General features: G+C 41.1%; 1 protein-coding gene across 1 annotated transcript; it reads right to left on the bottom strand.

Annotated features, from left to right (window-relative positions):
- Positions 1-6,192: 6,192 nt before the first annotated feature.
- On the bottom strand, positions 6,193-8,144 carry LOC138597733 (uncharacterized). Its single transcript, XM_069669213.1, has 6 exons — positions 8,102-8,144; positions 7,691-8,011; positions 7,052-7,408; positions 6,841-6,966; positions 6,424-6,485; positions 6,193-6,321 (listed from the first exon to the last, which is right to left on the bottom strand). Exons 1-6 carry the CDS (start codon positions 8,142-8,144, stop codon positions 6,193-6,195), a joined length of 1,038 nt encoding a protein of 345 aa, XP_069525314.1.
- Positions 8,145-17,521: the final 9,377 nt, after the last annotated feature.

Genomic DNA, 17,521 nt, shown 5'->3' with positions numbered 1-17,521 from the left:
CTTGACACTGTCTCTTGTTAGGAGACCTCTAAGTTACTTTATAAGTGAAGATAGTGACGTGGTCATCAAAGCCACACCTTCAGATCTGATTGGACATCTAAATATACATCAAGTTCACTTCCTGCCACAGTGGTTTTGTCTGTATGATGTGAAGCATCTCACTTTTTCATTCAGAAACGGCTCACGTTTCTCACAAGTGTGAGGATCACTTGAACATTTAGTCTCAACATGGACAGGTTCTGTTTGTAAAGCTTATTAAATGTTTCATCAGCATTTAACTCTGAAGGGCTCATTTCTTTTTCTGGGTTCAGTGTTTAAATGTGGTGTTCTTTATGTGGCTCTCACTTACTACACAAACATGGTGGCTATTGCAAGTTCATTTTAATCATCACATCCTTTATCTCCAAACCCTTCCGTAAGTATGATCCAGGGATGCCCAGATCAGGATTTTACTCGATACCGATTACTGATTTTTTAATAGTGAGATCTGCCGACCATCGATCTGATCACCGATTTAAATGCATTTTTCCAACCTTCCTAAGAATATAAAAATCATTACACAAAGAGAGGAATTAATACATTATGATCTTAGTGTTTATCATTGCGCTTGATAACTTCACTGTTCAGCTGCACATATGTCGACCTTTAATGCAAATAAACAATCAAATTTTGCCTGAAACCTGTAGGCTCTGCAGTCACATTAAACAACAAGTAAATGTGGCTCTCTGTATCAACTGTGTCCACAAGGGACAGCTCTGAAACACTTAGCTTAACAATGTTAAGGATAACAATCGCAAAAAATAGAAATGAATAATGAAACCCAAACGCATAAAAACGTGAGAACGGAGAAGAATTCTGTTTATCCAGTTAAAAAAACGACTAGTTTTAAGAACAAATGAACCCGTTCTCTGTAACCAGTTAAACATAAAGCATTATTCAGTCAGGCCCAACACATGGTAGACTTTTAATACTAGGTAATAGAATATTGGCTGGAAATTGCAGGCTAAAATGTGGAACAATATCTCTCACTATCTCAACAAAGCCGCCTCGAGACAATTGCAAGCAAATGCACTTCAACAACTTTAACAACAGGCTCACGTGTGTATAATGCCTGCAGTAGGTGATTGTACTTCTAATTGTACTTCCATCAATGACAGATTTATTTTTAACAATGATGGAAAAATATTAAGTCGTCCTTTGGTTTGATAAATTAGAGTGCGATCTAGTAATTTTAAGTCATTCACCCCCCTTTCCGGTTGGTTGTGAGTGTGAATATTAGCTATTTAATTTTTACAGTGTGTTAAACGGACTGCCATCTTTGGAGCGCATCTGTGTCTGTGATCACTGCAGGTCACAGCGTGGTGATGCTGCACCACTGGAGTTGGAGAGCGGGATTTCCTCCTGGTAAAGCGTGTGCTTGCATCCGCAAAACTAAATGACAATCGCCTCTCCAGCAATCTCCCCTGATTACATACAAGTGGTTGTATTATTTGCCTTCGCTGTCACTGTGGAAAAAAAATCACTAATCTGCTTGGTGTGGTGCGTGAAAGTGGCGCACAATTGTTACGTCATGCGATCGGCTGGAGCGATTTGCACTTTGAAAGGTGATCGGCCGATCACCTGTCCCCTAATTAGAGCCTAAATCGGCTGATTCTGATTGCCGTCCGATCGATCGGTGCATCCTCGGTATTATCTTCTGTGTCTGTGTTTAGAAGTGCCAAGACTAACTAGCATACATGATTATTAATGGCAATTGCCACTACTGTTGATATATGCTTTAGCTGTCAGCCACTTGTCTTACTGTAATACTTAAACCATAAATCCATGCCACTGCCCTTCTCTGACAGTTAATCCTCTGCCACTATTGTTACAATGTTACAATTTCATTTAGCAGACGCTTTTGTCCAAAGCGACTTACATCTGAGAGTTAATACAACATAAGCAACGATCAAGACAGGAGGGAACGAAGTCAGTAAGTGCCAAAAAACAGCTTCAAGTACGATCGGACACTGGTGCCAACAGGCAGTGTATAGCCTATTTTTTCTTTAAAATGTATTCTACTCTATTGCTTATTATTCCATTTATGTTCAAACAAAGACCATCCCCTTACAGACATGGAGACTAATTGACTGTGTAAAATGTATGGTGACTATCAAAATGTTGAGGAGGGTTGGATGCAGGGATAAGGGTGAGTGTCGAGGGATAGAGAGACGAAGGGATGAAGGAAAAGGGAAGAAAGATGTTGAGCCGGTGTCACTTGGTGTCAGTATGACAGAGGGAACCAGAGGGGTCGAGACTCTGTGGGAGCCATCTGCTTGTTGCTCACAGTGTGGAGCCCCAAGAAGAATTTCTACAGATGTCGATGAAATTGTTACGAATGTTAAAGATGTTAAGGAAGTACGCTGAATAACACCAGCAAACAAGGATTTTAACAATGTGAACGCCCTAAGTATAGCTCATGGGATAATCAGGATCTGGTAAAGATTTGTCAAAAATGATGGTGAAACCAGAATGCCGTAGGTCATCAGCGATGCCATAGACCTGACTCTGGGAACCCAGAAGTGCTCTGGATTGATGGGAAGCCGGAAACAGTTGAAAAAGTTTTGCTTTGACGTCAGAATGGTGGAACGGGATGTTAAGCTTGCTTCAGGCGTGATTCAGACGAGATACTGTCCCCTCAGATGTGTTTAAGGTTTGGGAATGGTCAGTGTTGACAAGGACAGTTTGGGTTGCAGTGACTTTGCCTGTCGTTAGGGCGCCCCGGTCTTGAACGGGTCAGAGAGAACGGCCGCTTCCCCTCAGATACCTGACTGGATATATCTCCACAGGCTGTTGGAGGGAGAAGGCCCAACAATGTTGGAGGATGAGTGCCTGGAGTGCAGGGGAGTGTGGATGGCAGAGACCTACCAAGGTTGTTGTGAAGGTTGTGTGAGAGGAGATGGAGAGGACCCCGACCCTTAGAGTTTGGCAACCTTTGATTAGATTGCTGTCTGAAGTGTTGAGAAGGAGCTCCTAATCTATGGTAAAGGTAAGCATGTTTCTGTCATGTCGGTCACAGTTTATGTGAAGGCAGAGTCAAAGGGGTAAGGAACGAAGAAGGTGTGCTTAAACACAAACATGGCTGAAATGGGATGTGTTTGAGGTGTGGTCTTTGTTCCCGGACCTAGTTTAAAACTATACCTATGAGGTTATAACCTCTTTTCATTAAATGTTAGGAATGGAAAGCAGTCTCTCACATCACAACTTGAACAAACAAGCACATATGGGGTGTTTGGGGGATGGTAGAGATTGCAGATAGGCTGCGAATTGGGATCCAGTAACAGGTGTCAGACATTTTTTGTGCCGGTGCAACAACAAGCCAAAGCAGTACTTGATAGTTTGGTATGTCCCTGACCTTGAAACTCCCTTAGTCTGGCTGAAAAGTGTTTTGATGTCCAGTGCAGATGTTACAACCCAGTTTCTGATTGTTGCACTGTCTGGGCCTGGCACCAATCAGGCTTCTCAGGCCGGCAGCACAGGTTGGCAGGAATATTCAGGAATAAATACACACTCAGCCGTACTCTTATACGTGCATATACACCATAGCACAACATTACATTATATTATCATTTAAGTCCTGTAAGTCGCGAGGTGGGGCCTACATGCATTGGACTTGTTTGCCAGCACATCCCACCGATGCTCGACTGGATTGAGGTCTGGGGAATTTGGAGGCCAAGTCAACCCCTTGAACTTGTTGTGTTCAAACCTCAAACCATTTCTTAAGGATTTTTGCAGTCTGCTGAAAGAGGCCACACCATTAGGAGATACTGCTTCTATGAAGGGGTGTACTTGGTCTGCAACAATATTTAGGTAGTTGGTACGTGTCAAAGTAACATCCACATGAATGGCAGGACCCAAGGTTTCCCAGCAGAACATTGCCCAAAGCATCACACTGCCTCCGCCGGCTCGCCTTCTTCTCATAGTGCATCCTGGTGCCATGTCTTCCCCAGGTAAATAACGCACATGGACCCAGCCATCCCCATGATGTAAACGAAAATTTGATTCCTGAGACCAGGCCACCTTCTTCCATTGCTCTGTGGTCCAGTTCTGATGCTCATGTGCCCATTGTAGGAACTTTTAGTGGTGGATGAGGATCAGGATGGGCACCTGACTGGCCTGCAGCAAGGCAGGCCCATACGCATCAAACTGTGACGTACTGTGTGTTCTGACACCTTTCTATCAGAACTGGCATTAACCTTTTCAGCAATTTGAGCTTCAGTAGCTCTTCTGCTGGATCGGACCACGTGGGCCAGCCTTCACACCAAATAATCCGCATCAATAATCCTTGGCCACCCATGGCCCTGTCGTTGGTTTTCCTTCCAATGACTGCTTTTGGTAGATACTGACCATTGCAGACCAGGAACACCCCACAAGAGCTGCAGTTTTGGAGATGCTCTGACCCAGTTGTTTAGTTGTCAAAGTCACAAACATCCTGAAACTTACCCATTTTTCCTGCTTCCGACACATCAACTTCAAGGACAAAACATTCACTCGCTGCCGAACGTATCCCACCCACTGACAGAGGCCATTGTAACGAGATAATCAATGTTATTCACTCGACTTGTCAGTGGTCATGATGTTATGGCTGATCGGTGCACAAGGAGGTGTAGGCGGTGGCCGTAACAGCAGAGTACATTGCAAACAAACAGGTGGGAGGCGTCTCAGACATTGTGGTGAAATCAGACGTCTCAGAACCACATCTGTTTTTTTCTTTAGAGGTTGTATGTTTCACATAAACCAGGACAAGACCCGTGTAGCAGGAAATGCTCTTTCATTGTATATTGTGTGATAACCAATGAGATGCAACTGAAGGTTTGACCTATCATGACCATGTCACCATGTTCAGTCGCATCATAACTAACAGTTCTCCTAACAAGAGACAGTGTCAAGATGATCGTGTTAGGAGTCACACTGCTTCTACTTCATTCAGCATGTAGGGGATGATATTGAATAAATACTTTCTCATTTATCCTCAGTCGACATGACCTCTGGGCCTGCAGGATCACCATCACCCCCGAGGAGTTTATAGCAGGAGGAACTCTCCACTAACTGGCCTCATCCCTAAATCTCATACCAGGTGAGGAGACCACGCAGACCTTTGGGCAGACACAGTTATACTGAATACAGAGAACGTCAAGCACTTTAAACATGGGAGCAGTGAACAAGTAAGGACCTCTTTCAAATCCTTAGAAAGGACATTAAGTATATCTTAGATAAAAGAAGTGAAGATCACACCCAACATGCCCCCATGACCCCTGTTTCCTTCAAACAATACAGAAAAGAATCAAAAAAGTAGTCTCTTTTATTCTCATATGCCTTGGACTTTCTAACTGGAGATGCCCTGCACCCATAAAGTGAGCTGAAATTCAAGCAGCACCAGTTGTCCTGAAAGGTTGGCACTGTTTACAAGAAAAAACATCCGAGAGAAGCCTGCAACAGTTTGACTGCCAAAGATGAGACTTCAACCTGCGCCTGGGATCGTGTGACGAGGTTTGTGCTGCACCAACAAATGCAGGATATAGGCAAGATGCCTCAAAAGAATCTTTAAAAAAAGTATTTGCTGAAAGCCAAAAGCTGTGGCTTTACTCACCCTAGAGAACTAACGTGCATTAAGCTGCTTCCTGGTGGTCCCTCGTGTTTCAAGCACCGTCAGATGTGACATTTATCAGTCACTAAAATTTGAGCTGTTTCAGTTTCTTTACAGTCCAAATCTTTAAATAATCTTTAACAAAGACAACAAATATTTCAAACTTATATAATGAAAAAGTGCATTTCTTTCCTTTTCCTTACTATGTGTTCTGTTGTCTGTTTAACCTCTTTGTTTAATTGTGTCTTAAATGCTGTAAGTAAATGCCTCTAATATCACTGAGGAAAAGCAGAGACGCACGTGTAAGAAAGACAAAAAGATATTTATGCTTTAATAAGACATGACAAGGTTTTACTAAAGATTTTAGATTATTTAAAAAGACATTAAAACACAACAACAGGATGTGAAACATAAAAAGATGGAAGGATCAACTCACAGCAACATAAAGGGTCATTTTATGCATTCAGAAGTAGATGCAGAAACAGTAGTGTCTGCTTCTTCTCAACAATCATGTTAGACACTTTAAGGTCAGTCGTATAAAACCCCCCACATGTTTTCATAGACGTTTACATCGAGCATTTCACTTGAGAATAGACACCGTCTTCAGTCTTTAACTCTTTAGTCTTCCTCCCTCTTGTAGATTTCGGGCCGTGAAAATGCAACGCAGCATAGTTCAGATCATGTCCACCTTCAGTCTGTGCAGCAAATAAAGTTCTCATTACATGATCGTGTTCGTATACAGCAAGTTAGGAGTTATGTTAAAGTTATACAGTATGCAACTTTCTTTGATCACTTACAATATCATCTATTCTTGGGTTGGAGTTGTCATGTCTTGCTGGCAAAGAGGCGCTTTCTATTCCTTGAATTGAGTGAAGACAGAAACATTATGTACTTTTCTCACTTTTAAATCCAGATCCTCAGCTGTGTCAGCACATTTTAGTTTAAAATATAACATTACAAACATCATTTTTGGACAGTGTCCTTAATAACTTGTGCATCCTGTTCAGGTTTATTGAGGCACACATGGAATAAACAGCAATGTGGAGGCTCAAAATAGTGCAAAATATCAGTGACGTGCTGATATGGATATCTTCTATTTCATTTAAGAATAGGAGGTGAAGGTTTGTCCTCTCCTGTTTGATGTTACACTTCCTGTAGTCAATAAATGTTTCAAGTAAAACTAACAAATGTTTGAATCAGTAAACAACTCTCACCTTTACATTGTCCACATGCTGCTCTCGGAGATCGGTGACAGATGAAAACAATATTTCCAATCACAGAAATGACCAGGCAGACTATCGCTATCACCAGAGCAACAAATTCAGAGCTTGTTGTTTGCTCTAGAGAACAAAGAAGAAAGTTTCATTCATGATGTTAATAAAATATTATGAAAAATCACCTCCAGTGCTGAACTTATAATCATACCAAGCTCTAGTTTTGTTCCGTTTCCAAACAGTATCTCTCCACATGTGGCCACAGCACAGTAGTAAGTCCCAGCATCAGAGGAGCTGACGTTCTTAGAGAAGCGATAAACACAGCTTCTCTGAGTGTCAGATCTCTCGTCACATCCACCACGTCTGTTTCCATCAGTGTAGATGATGTCTGGATGAGATTTATTTGATCTGGCTCTGAACCAGTACACACTGTGACCTCCTGGACACGTTTGACTCTCAGAGTCAGAGAGGACTGAACACTGCAGAGTCATCAAGTCTCCTGGACGGACTGGATCAGAAACTGTCGGCCGCTGAACAACAGTGTAGTTTGATGTCCTCTGAGTGTTTCCTGTGTATTTGAAGACGTTCAAAAGTAAAATAAACACAATATAAAATGCTTTGACATGATGAAATGTAGCAGTAAGAACCTATTGTTCAGATGATTAAATCATGGGTCAAATCTCCACATTGCCAACATGGAGTAATATTTCTAATTTGACATATTAGAATATAATGTATATGAATTGGAAATCCTTTCAACAACTGCTAAATCAAACAGTTTTTTTTATAAATTGTTTAGTCATTAAAACAGTGTAGCTGATTCTAAGACATTGAAAAAACACATAATTACCTATTATTGACAAATATGTCGCACACAAAGTTATCTTGTCCCACTCCAGGACCTCACAGTGATACATTCCCTCGTCTTCTTGAACTGTCCTCAAAATGGTCAGATGGCTCATTTTCTCATTAACTTTTAAATCAAATCTAGAATCTGAAAACTCTGCTCCAAACACTTTGTGTGTATTTTTCCATCGTCTCACAATCAATTTCAAAGTATCACCAGCACTCTGCTTGAACCAGAAGGCTTCATTGTTTAAAATATAAGGTGAATCACATGTGATGGTTGCAGGTTCACCAAGTTGAACTTGGATCACTGGAGCCAGCGTATCTAGATACAAGTATAAAGGAAGAATAAATTAAACAGTAAATAATCATTTAGCCAGACATCTGGACACAGTCATTATTGCGTATCACTTACAGGCCTGATGAAGGAGAAGCAGTGTGAGCCATAACGCGATCATCTTGACACTGTCTCTTGTTGTAGACCTTTTAGTTACTTTATAAATAAAGATGGTGACGCGGTCATCAAAGCCACACCTTCAAATCTGATTGGATATCTAAATATACATCTAAGTTCACTTCCTCCCACAGTGGTTTTCTCCTTGTGATGTGTAGCATCTCACTTTTTTCAAACTCACTCAGGCCACTTTCACACCTAAAGTCTGTTTGTGTGATCCGAATCAAAGACCAAGTTCTTACAATGCTGCATTTTGCCTCCAGTTTGGTTTTGTGTTCACACAGCAGCTTTTACCAGTCGACCAAGAGTGTTGATGCACAAGAAAACTGCTCTCTGATTGGTCAAATTTTCACATGGGAAAACTCCCTGAAGTAAACAAATAGAGCGAGCGGACTCCTCAATCACACTCATCACGATCACAGACATTAATGTTTTGTTCTCTGAGTCTTTTTTTACTTTTTGAATTTTCTTACAGTTTGAATATCTCCGTATTTTTGTGCGTTTTCACAAGCATTTGTGAAATTGTTTGGTCAGCCAATATTTCTATGAGAGCCCTCACCTCGTTTCTCCCCCACGTTTGGCCTCTACTCATCTTGCTGCCTGGCTGTGTGTCTGTCTCTGCAAGTGTCAACATCCATTAAAAACCCACAATGCAGTTTTTTGGTTTGCTTCCTCTATTGGATCCTACTTTAATTGCAAACGAACTGGACTTTCAGAGTAAAATCCGAAAAGTCTGGAACAAAGATGTCAGGTCTGAATGCCCCTTTAAGTCTGATTACTTCGTCACCTGAGGGTGCTTTAGGACCTGGGAGACTTTCAGACTTTACTCCAAAAGTCTGGTTTCTTTTGGACAGGTGAGAACACGCAGTCGAACTCTGGTGTGGACCAAACCACCGGACCATGGTCCACCAGAAAAGAAGGGACACCGGCCTTTTGGAATCGAACCACGGTCCGGTTTGATTCCGGTGAGAACATAATCAGACTCGATCTAATATAGGAAGCAAACCAAAAAAGTGTGCATTGTGGGTTGTTAACGGACGTTGACACTTGCAGAAACAACCACACAACCAGGCAGCAAGATGAGTGGACAAACGGCGAGGTGAGTGCTCTGACAGAAATATGGGCCATTTGAAATGTCTGAAGGTGTTTTTGTAGAAGATTAAATGTTCATGTGTTTTGTGTTCTCTTGCTTGATTCTGGCATGTGTTTCATGAAATGTAATAAACAACCCACCCTTACAGATCACTCCAGGAGCAAGTTTGGCTCAGACAGATATTTTATTCATTAACAAAGTTTGAACTCCACATCATCCTCAAAACAACAGTTACTTCTATGTGCAGACTCAACATTTTCCAGCAGGTGTAATGGTAATAATTGTCCGTCTTTACATGTTTTATTGTGTACGGCAAGCGGCTGATGCGCTGCTCAAAGCATGCTGGGAACCTGCAGGCACAGACCAAGCTAGCACTGCCATGTCCGTAAACCTCCTGCAACCAAGCACAGGAAGAGTGGGTATGTATAACAGATGGGGAGGTTGAAGCACTTAGTGAATCCATGTATCTATTTTGATCTATCGGGTTTCAAACAGACCTGTTAACTCACTGATCCAACCCAAAAGCCTTCACAGCAGCGTAGATCCTCTCTTTCTCCGCTGCTTTTGCGTCCTTCACTGCACCACTCTTTGTTTTCATCGCGGTGAAGACGACAGCAGAATAAACCTCCTCTCTCTGAGGAAACACAGTGACTGAGACGAGAACATCCAACATGTACATAAAGTGAAACAAGCTTTATTTTAGTTTGGAGACGTTTAATCCTACCTTTAAAATCCTCAGCTGTTGACTTCTCCAACCACCGCAGTTTTGGTGCTCAGCAACAGAGGCTGAAATGATGAGACAACATAAAGATGACAAAAAATAAAGCAGCAGTCATTTTAATTTAATGTTTTACACTGAACAAAAATATAAAAGCAACACTTTTGTTTTTGCTCCCATTTTTCATGAGCTGAACTCAAAGATCTAAGACTTTTTCTATGTATACAAAAGGCCTCTCAAATATTGTTCACAAATTTGTCTAAATCTGTGTCAGTGAGCACTTCTCCTTTGCCGAGATAATCCATCCACCTCACAGGTGTGGCATATCAAGATGCTGATTAGACAGCATGATTTTTGCACAGGTGTGCCTTAGGCTGGTCACAATAAAAGGCCACTCTAGTGTTGTATGTAACATGCAGAAATTACATGTTGTGAACCTGCCCATGTTGGTGCATATTACTTCTGGAATACGCGCCCTTAAAAGACAGAATAAAACTACACCATTGATGAGGTTTCATTGGTTAATAGCACAGCTGCATTCTGCTGCCTCACGATAGCAATGAGCCAACAATGCGTCTGACCATCTAACTGTACAATCTACTTACACAACTTGGGTGCTGAGAGTGACAAATAACTACGTCACTTAATAATAAGCACTAACAAATGCACTGTGCTCTGGGCTGCTTTGCCTTGGATGTGATTTCGGGCCTGAGTGTCGAATAGGAAGTGCCTCACTGTAGGCCAGATGTATGTAGGCCTATTACTGTATATGCAATATAGTACATACAAGAGAAAAACATGAGTGAGTATGATAGTGCATTAATAGTAGTAAGTAGAATGTATGTTAGCAACACATTAGCTAGAAACAACTAGCATCAGTAAAGTAGAATGTTATGTTAGCGACAGATTAGCCAGAGAAAGCTAGCATCATGGCTAGCTTGGTTAGCAGTAAACTGATCACAGATAAGAAAAACTAAACAAGAAATCAAAGATCACCTTAAGCTGTTAGCTGTTATTAGACCAAGCTGTAAAACAGTCTAATAAGGATATTTGGGGTTTCGGTAGATGAGGCCTGTCAATATTTTATTGCTATCATCAGTGAGCTAATTATCACTCAACACATTCACAGACGGTGGGTAAGGGTTACCCCCTACCCTAACCTTAACCCCCCCATCTTCCTTTCTCTCTCCTCTCTTCCGTCATGAAAATGAGGGAGTAGGCGGAGGTAGAGCGTACAGCCCGGTCTGGCAGGGGTGCTCGCCCTGGACAGGGCACCTCACCCTGGCTCTGCCTTCCCTGTCCTCTTTCTAACACACCTCCCTCTATAAAACCTTTCTCGCTATATTTTTCTCTTTTGTGTTTAATTCAAAAACGTTAGTTGCATCAGCGTTGTCAATACCTGGAGCCTGCATGGCGGAGCCTGGGTCTGTTGAAAATGGCAAGGCTGCTTGGGTTGCGGTGATCACCAAGGGTCATGTATTAGGATGAGGATGAGGTTTCTTCACTGAGCGCTTCTCCTTATCATCCGGGCACAAGTATCTTGTGTTTAATTCAATTTAGCAAAGTAACATTACAGCACCTGAGCAGTTATTACTCATGAAGTTGTTCTCTTCTGTGTAGCTGTCATTCATTCATTCACTGACACAGGAAAACTCAGGAAAGGTTGAAACGTTTATCTTTTTTTTCCCGATGCTGGTTTGGAATCTCTTCTCATAACATATTTATTCATTCAGCAGGGAAAAACATCTACACAGCCATCAACTGTATTTAGTAGATTTTTTAACAGCATTGACACATATAGGTAGACGTAAGCCAAGAAGGAAGTAACGACTTTGATTACAGCTCACAATGAAACCAACATTTACATACAATACATGTTACATACATATAATGTTTTTAAGTTAACAGAGAAAAATATTGACATATAAGACATTAAGCTCCAGGGCTACTTAAGCCGAATATTCCTCGTACCAAGTGCGTACAAAAGTGACACCACCATTAAGTCCAGTGTTAAGACATTTCTTTCACCTGAACAGCCCTCACATGAGCGTAGATACTCTCTTCCTCCTGTGCTTTTACGTCCCTGGCCTCTGCTTTGCCAGATTTCCTACCAGTGAAGGTTGGTGCAGAATAAATCAAGGAGTCCTCATCTGCCTGACAAAATACACAGAGGATTACAGAACAATTACAATGAAGCTGAGGAAAATGCTGATAACTTCATGTCACTTTACATTCCTCACCTGCTGACTTTGCGGATCACCACTGGCTGTTTCCTCATTTCTTTGCAGAAGAACATCAGCTGCATTATCATATAAAAACACAGAATCAATCTGCAGTGAGTTTTGCAAATTAATGTTTGACAGGGCGACATATAGTCGACTTTTCTTACCGTTGCAACAGCCACAAGATCTTTTCTGGAGTTTCCTGACTGAATAAATAAGAGTGGCTATAACAATGAGGCTTACAGCCAGAGCAGCACATAACAGAGAGAGAAATGTGTTGTCCGTCTGCAAATCCATGTTGACTGCTGATTTAAAAAGAAGCAAATAATGAAAGTTAACAAGTCAAAGTGTATTTGAGACTAATTTAAAATGTAAGTTACTATTGTTCCTAATCAAAGATAAATATGTGACCTTTCTCATTGTATACAAAGAGGATGAAGTTACCTTCTTTGTCTGTGTTTGATTCTCTTCCAGAAATGTTGTCCTCACATGTGGCCTCAGCACAGTGATAAGTCCCAGAATCCAAACAGCTGATGTTTTTGAAGAAACTGTCAATACATTTCTTTGCTGAGAGTCCCATAAGGCTCCTTTCTTCATCAACACTGATTCCTCGAGTGAAGTTAGGAAGAGATTGGTTTAATCCAGTTTTAAAACAGCACACGCTGTGTTCTCCTGGACAGGCTGTCTTCTCAGAGTCTCCTGGACGGACAGGAGCGGGTGGAGGGACAGAAGGGGAAAGAGGTGCTGGGGGATTGAAAACACATTTTTTATTCTATTTTATTAAATCTTGACTTAAGTTTGTCTTTTAGATGAATTATGTAAAAGTGCCAACTTCACATCTTTAAGTTCGGAAATAGAGGAAAAAAATGTGGCGCACTTACCTTCAACTGTCAGATTTATTCCTTTCAAAAACATCAAGTTTTTTTCATTTGTTTTCATACAGTAATAAAATCCTGGATCCTGTAAATTTGCTTTTTTAATTCCTAGAACAAATGTTCCAGGCTCTTCTTTGGTTGTAATGCGACTACCTCGTCCATATAAGCTGTATGTTTTCCCAAAGAACTCAGGAAAGTTTCCAGAACCCATCCTGATCCAAAACAAGCTTCCTGTAGTTTCGCGTTTACATGACATTTTCACATCAGCTCCAACACGAACAGTCTTTTGCTCTAAGTTCTGATCATCTGAGCATCCTGAAAAGACATTATATGACATTAGTAACAGGATAATATTACTGCATGCACTCTTCTAAACCAGTGTAACGAGGATGACAATAATTTAAATGTATATTTGGAGTAAAGCTGACATTTATGTACTTACGCCCTGCTCTGAGCATCAGCAGTAAATAAAAAACAAGCAGCATTTTCTGGTTATCTCACTTGAGACGGCTGTTATGTAGAGTGCATTATCAAATGATTCACTTCAATGTAATCATAGCAGGTGGGAGGGAACAGTTACAGAGCGATCTGATTGGCTTCTGGCTATGTCGGGGTTTAACACAACAGTGGAAATATCGACCATCTTTCCAACTCAAACACATGAAACAAAACCAGAGCAAGCTTTCGTTTCATGTGCCACGGTGGGTTTCTGACACTCACACATCTTGTCTCATCTTAATGTGAAGAGCAATCTTGTTCATCATGTTCCTTTGTGTTTTTATGATACTTGGAAAAAATGTTGAGCTCATACTCACCATGATACAACGACACAATGTTTCTTCTCGTTGGGGTCATAAATCAAGATAATTTCCCTGAACACAAGAGGAAGGAGAAAGAGGCAACTTGGTACAACAGAGCACATGTCTGTGATGTTTTCATTCACTGTGTATTTACACAGCATGGTAGGCATGATGACTCGGATGGTTTGCGTGTGCTCATTAGTTTGAATGTTAGCTGTTAAATATAAAATGATAAAATTCAATGCTGTTGAGTTTCTGTCTAACTATCAAGTATGTACGCAGCGAGTGGAATCTGGTGCTGTGTCATCGTGGACTGTGCCTCCACACATGCGGCGCATGCCTCAAGCGCTGAGGTGAACCTACACGCTATGCCCAAGGTTGACTACTTACTTACACATGTGCAGAGCAAGATCAGCAAAGTGATTAACGTAGAAGACTTACCGCGTTGTCCACAGGGGTCGTCAAAGTTGAAACAAAAAGAAACTTCCTCACAGCAGCTAAGCAACTCAAACCACTTGTTTTGGATTACAAGGTAATTGTAGAAACGGTAGAGAGATAGTAAAAAAAGAAAAAATGATTGCTTTAACCCGAACCAGACTCTGTATGGACATCTGTGTAAAGGCCAGATTTCTTGAGCCCATAAACAACAGAGCTCCCTTTCTGCTTTTGGGAGGTCACCATCATGTTTGGTACTGTGCATTAGGTGGGGGACAAAATATCGGTATGGCAATTTATCATCGTCCTGACTCATGCTTGCAATATATCAATTATCGCAGAATCGCTGTATCGTGATCTTGTCGTTAACGTGGGCCACATATCGCGTATCGAATCAAGAGTTACCCCGTGATTCCTATTCCTTGTGAGCATGTGTGGAAAATGTTTTTATCTGCAGACAGGTGAGTTTTGATTGTAAAGATGTGTCAGGTGTTGTTTCTCTGTGGATTGGATAAGCATCCCACTGCCTTGTTAGCAGGTAATAGTGAGATTGAGAGTTGTGAAAATATTGATCCTAACAGCTTTGAATTGGAATTTTTTGTTTGCCTGTATTTAAAAATGGATCCAGATATTTGTAATTCAGCAAGTAAGGAATTTGCTTTTCACAGACACAAGTCACAACGGCCTTATATGAAGATAACGCAACATGAGACATGCACACAACAAATATTCACAGCTGCTTAACATGGCAGTCAAATGATAACAGTAATACAGGAAGCTAAATTAAAAAAATTGGAGCCAGCCAAGAAATGTTACACATCATAAATAATGCCCTGCCCACTCTACCATCCACCTGTAGCAAAGCACATTAGAAGGAAGGAAGAACTCCAGGTACACTTCTTGTCGGGGGGGAAGAAGAAAAGAAAGGGCAGAACATCGCTATCATAGAAACACAATCACCTATGAGAAGCGTGCACAATAGCTTCTGATTCCTCTGACCTGCAGCTTTAGATCTGAAGGAATAATTCATGTGAATCTGAGCACAAACCACAAAAAAATGATGATAGATAAGAACCCAAGATATAGCAGTGCAGTTTAACACCACAATCACCTCGTTACACGTTGTTCAGAGGCTGGAGATAAGCTAGCTATATATAGGGTCAAATCTGCATGTAAAACATTCAGACCAATGCATTGTGGTTTGTGTCCTTAAGCTCCATCATGATATTGACGACTAGCAAAAAAGATCTGGTTTGACCATAAAGTCCTTGCAAATGCGACATATGCACTCTTGCATGCGCCTGGCACATACACAAGAAACAAACACGTATTCACAGCCAGCGCTGACAAACAAGTGATGCATGGAAACTGAAGCACTGCTGTGGTTTGGCTTCAAACTGAGGTGTGAACACCGAGGGGCTTTTCTTGCTTCCTCTCTCTCTGTTAGAGGTCCATGATGCTCGGCCTGCACTGCCGCTTATACTGATCTTAAATAGGCAGGTGGAATGTCATAGCAACTTACACGAGTAAATAAAGGGTACAGTTTCACTTTGTAATGACTGTTTTTATCGTACTTTTCTGTGGTTTGGTGCTTTTCACATCCAAGAGGGTGAAGGCGCTAGAAGTTCACTGGTCCCAGCTCGGTCTTTTTGACCAGAAGCTTGTTAGACTGATCTTGAGTTACTTTTCGCTCTTTATATGTTGTCTCATATCCTTCCTAAAGTCTGTTCTAATGTGAACTTGGAGCACTGTTTTAATGCCAGCCAGTCCATATTAACAGTGATCAATAAAGTTACATTTAAATAGCTACGAAACATGAAATAATATGCATCTGCAATAAATCACAAATGCGTGTCGGTGTAGCTGTCTTTGGTTGCAAGCACAGAAAAGCCACATTAACACAAAAGAAAATTAAAACAATCCTTTCGCTTTTATCAACTCAAACTAGCCTGCAGAAACCTCACGCAGCCCCTTCCCTCACTACACATCCTGTTGAAGGTCACAGTCATATACGCTCTGAGTAAACAGCCTTGAAGGTTGGTCAAAGCGCACAGAGAAACAGCCAACCGCAGCCTGTGTGTCAGTGAAGCTGTTGCATGTGGCTTTGCTTGTTTTTCTCACGGCAGACATATAAAAGGCCTTCACAAAGCGCTGTGACACAAGCAGGCAGAGGAGTTAACTTATTTAAGGTAGTTTTCCTGCAACTTTTTTATGCTGTATGACTTATTTTTTAACACAGGACACAAGATAAGATCTCTGTATATCTTTGTTAGCTGTGCTTTGCTCTACAGTTGTGGAAACTTGTGGTAGACAGATACACAAAACCACTGATCATCTACTCTCTCTCTCTCTCTCTCTCTCTCTCTCTCTCTCTCTCTCTCTCTCTCTCTCGCACTTGTCTTTTGTTCTCTGTAAATTTGTGTCTCAATGCACACATGGCTGAAATTTAGAGTGTCACCAAAGATGATAAGATGTTTTGCAAAGAAAAGGCCTGTAACAAAACAAGCAGGCTCATGCTAGATTCATTTACAAAGAAGAAACAAACATCAGGATGTCAGATGTGTCATATATCTTAGCATTACTTCCTCTGAATGTCCCTGCAATTCTGCCATTAACAACACAAAACATGTAAGCCCCCCTGATAGCATCCTCTGGAAACACGTATTTACAATATTTCACAGTAATCCATCCAAGTTTGGTTCGATATTTCAGTCGTAATCAAAGTGGTGGTGGACTTACAGAGAGACAACATTAGAGTCCTGGTAACACATATTTTACAGTCCTTTAATTTGACAAGATTTGACAAAGTAAATGTATTGTGATTATAGAATATTGTTTGGAAATCAAAACTAGTAAATTAATACATTAGATAAACACAGAGACAACAGCTGAACATTTTGATAAAAACACAATCAATCAAACTGATTTTAAACATATGGATGAATCTTAGATTGTTGCGGCCTAAACTGCTTGATTCTGTGGTAGCTTATTAAAAAAACTGCAATGCAAGTTGTGCTGTTTTTTTTTTCTGTTTAACGCATTACACATCCGCTGTGAGCAGCTGGGAAAAACACGCTGGGGGACCACGATGATTCGCCATGCAACACCACAACTTCCTGGAAAGACTGAAATGGTCTGCTGTACTACTTAACATCCACAAACTCACAAAACATTCTTTAGCTCTAAACCAACCAATGTCATCATCATCGAGCTCACACAGAACCTACTAATGATTCAC

The sequence above is a fragment of the Semicossyphus pulcher genome, unplaced genomic scaffold, assembly GCF_022749685.1.
Source record: "Semicossyphus pulcher isolate SPU_LCO1_2020_fin unplaced genomic scaffold, fSemPul1.0.p SCAF_2, whole genome shotgun sequence".
In the NCBI taxonomy this organism is placed as follows: domain Eukaryota; kingdom Metazoa; phylum Chordata; class Actinopteri; order Labriformes; family Labridae; genus Semicossyphus; species Semicossyphus pulcher.
Note: the sequence above shows the minus strand (reverse complement) of the source record. Positions and strands in the feature narration are given on the sequence as shown.

Coding starts and splice junctions, on each gene's coding strand:
- LOC138597733 (XM_069669213.1), bottom strand. CDS start 8,144: ATGATCGCGTTATGGCTCACACTGCTTCTCCTTCATCAGGCCT. Junction 8,012..8,101: donor GCTTCTCCTTCATCAGGCCT/GTAAGTGATACG, acceptor ACTTGTATCTAG/ATACGCTGGCTCCAGTGATC. Junction 6,322..6,423: donor ACCCAAGAATAGATGATATT/GTAAGTGATCAA, acceptor TTTGCTGCACAG/ACTGAAGGTGGACATGATCT.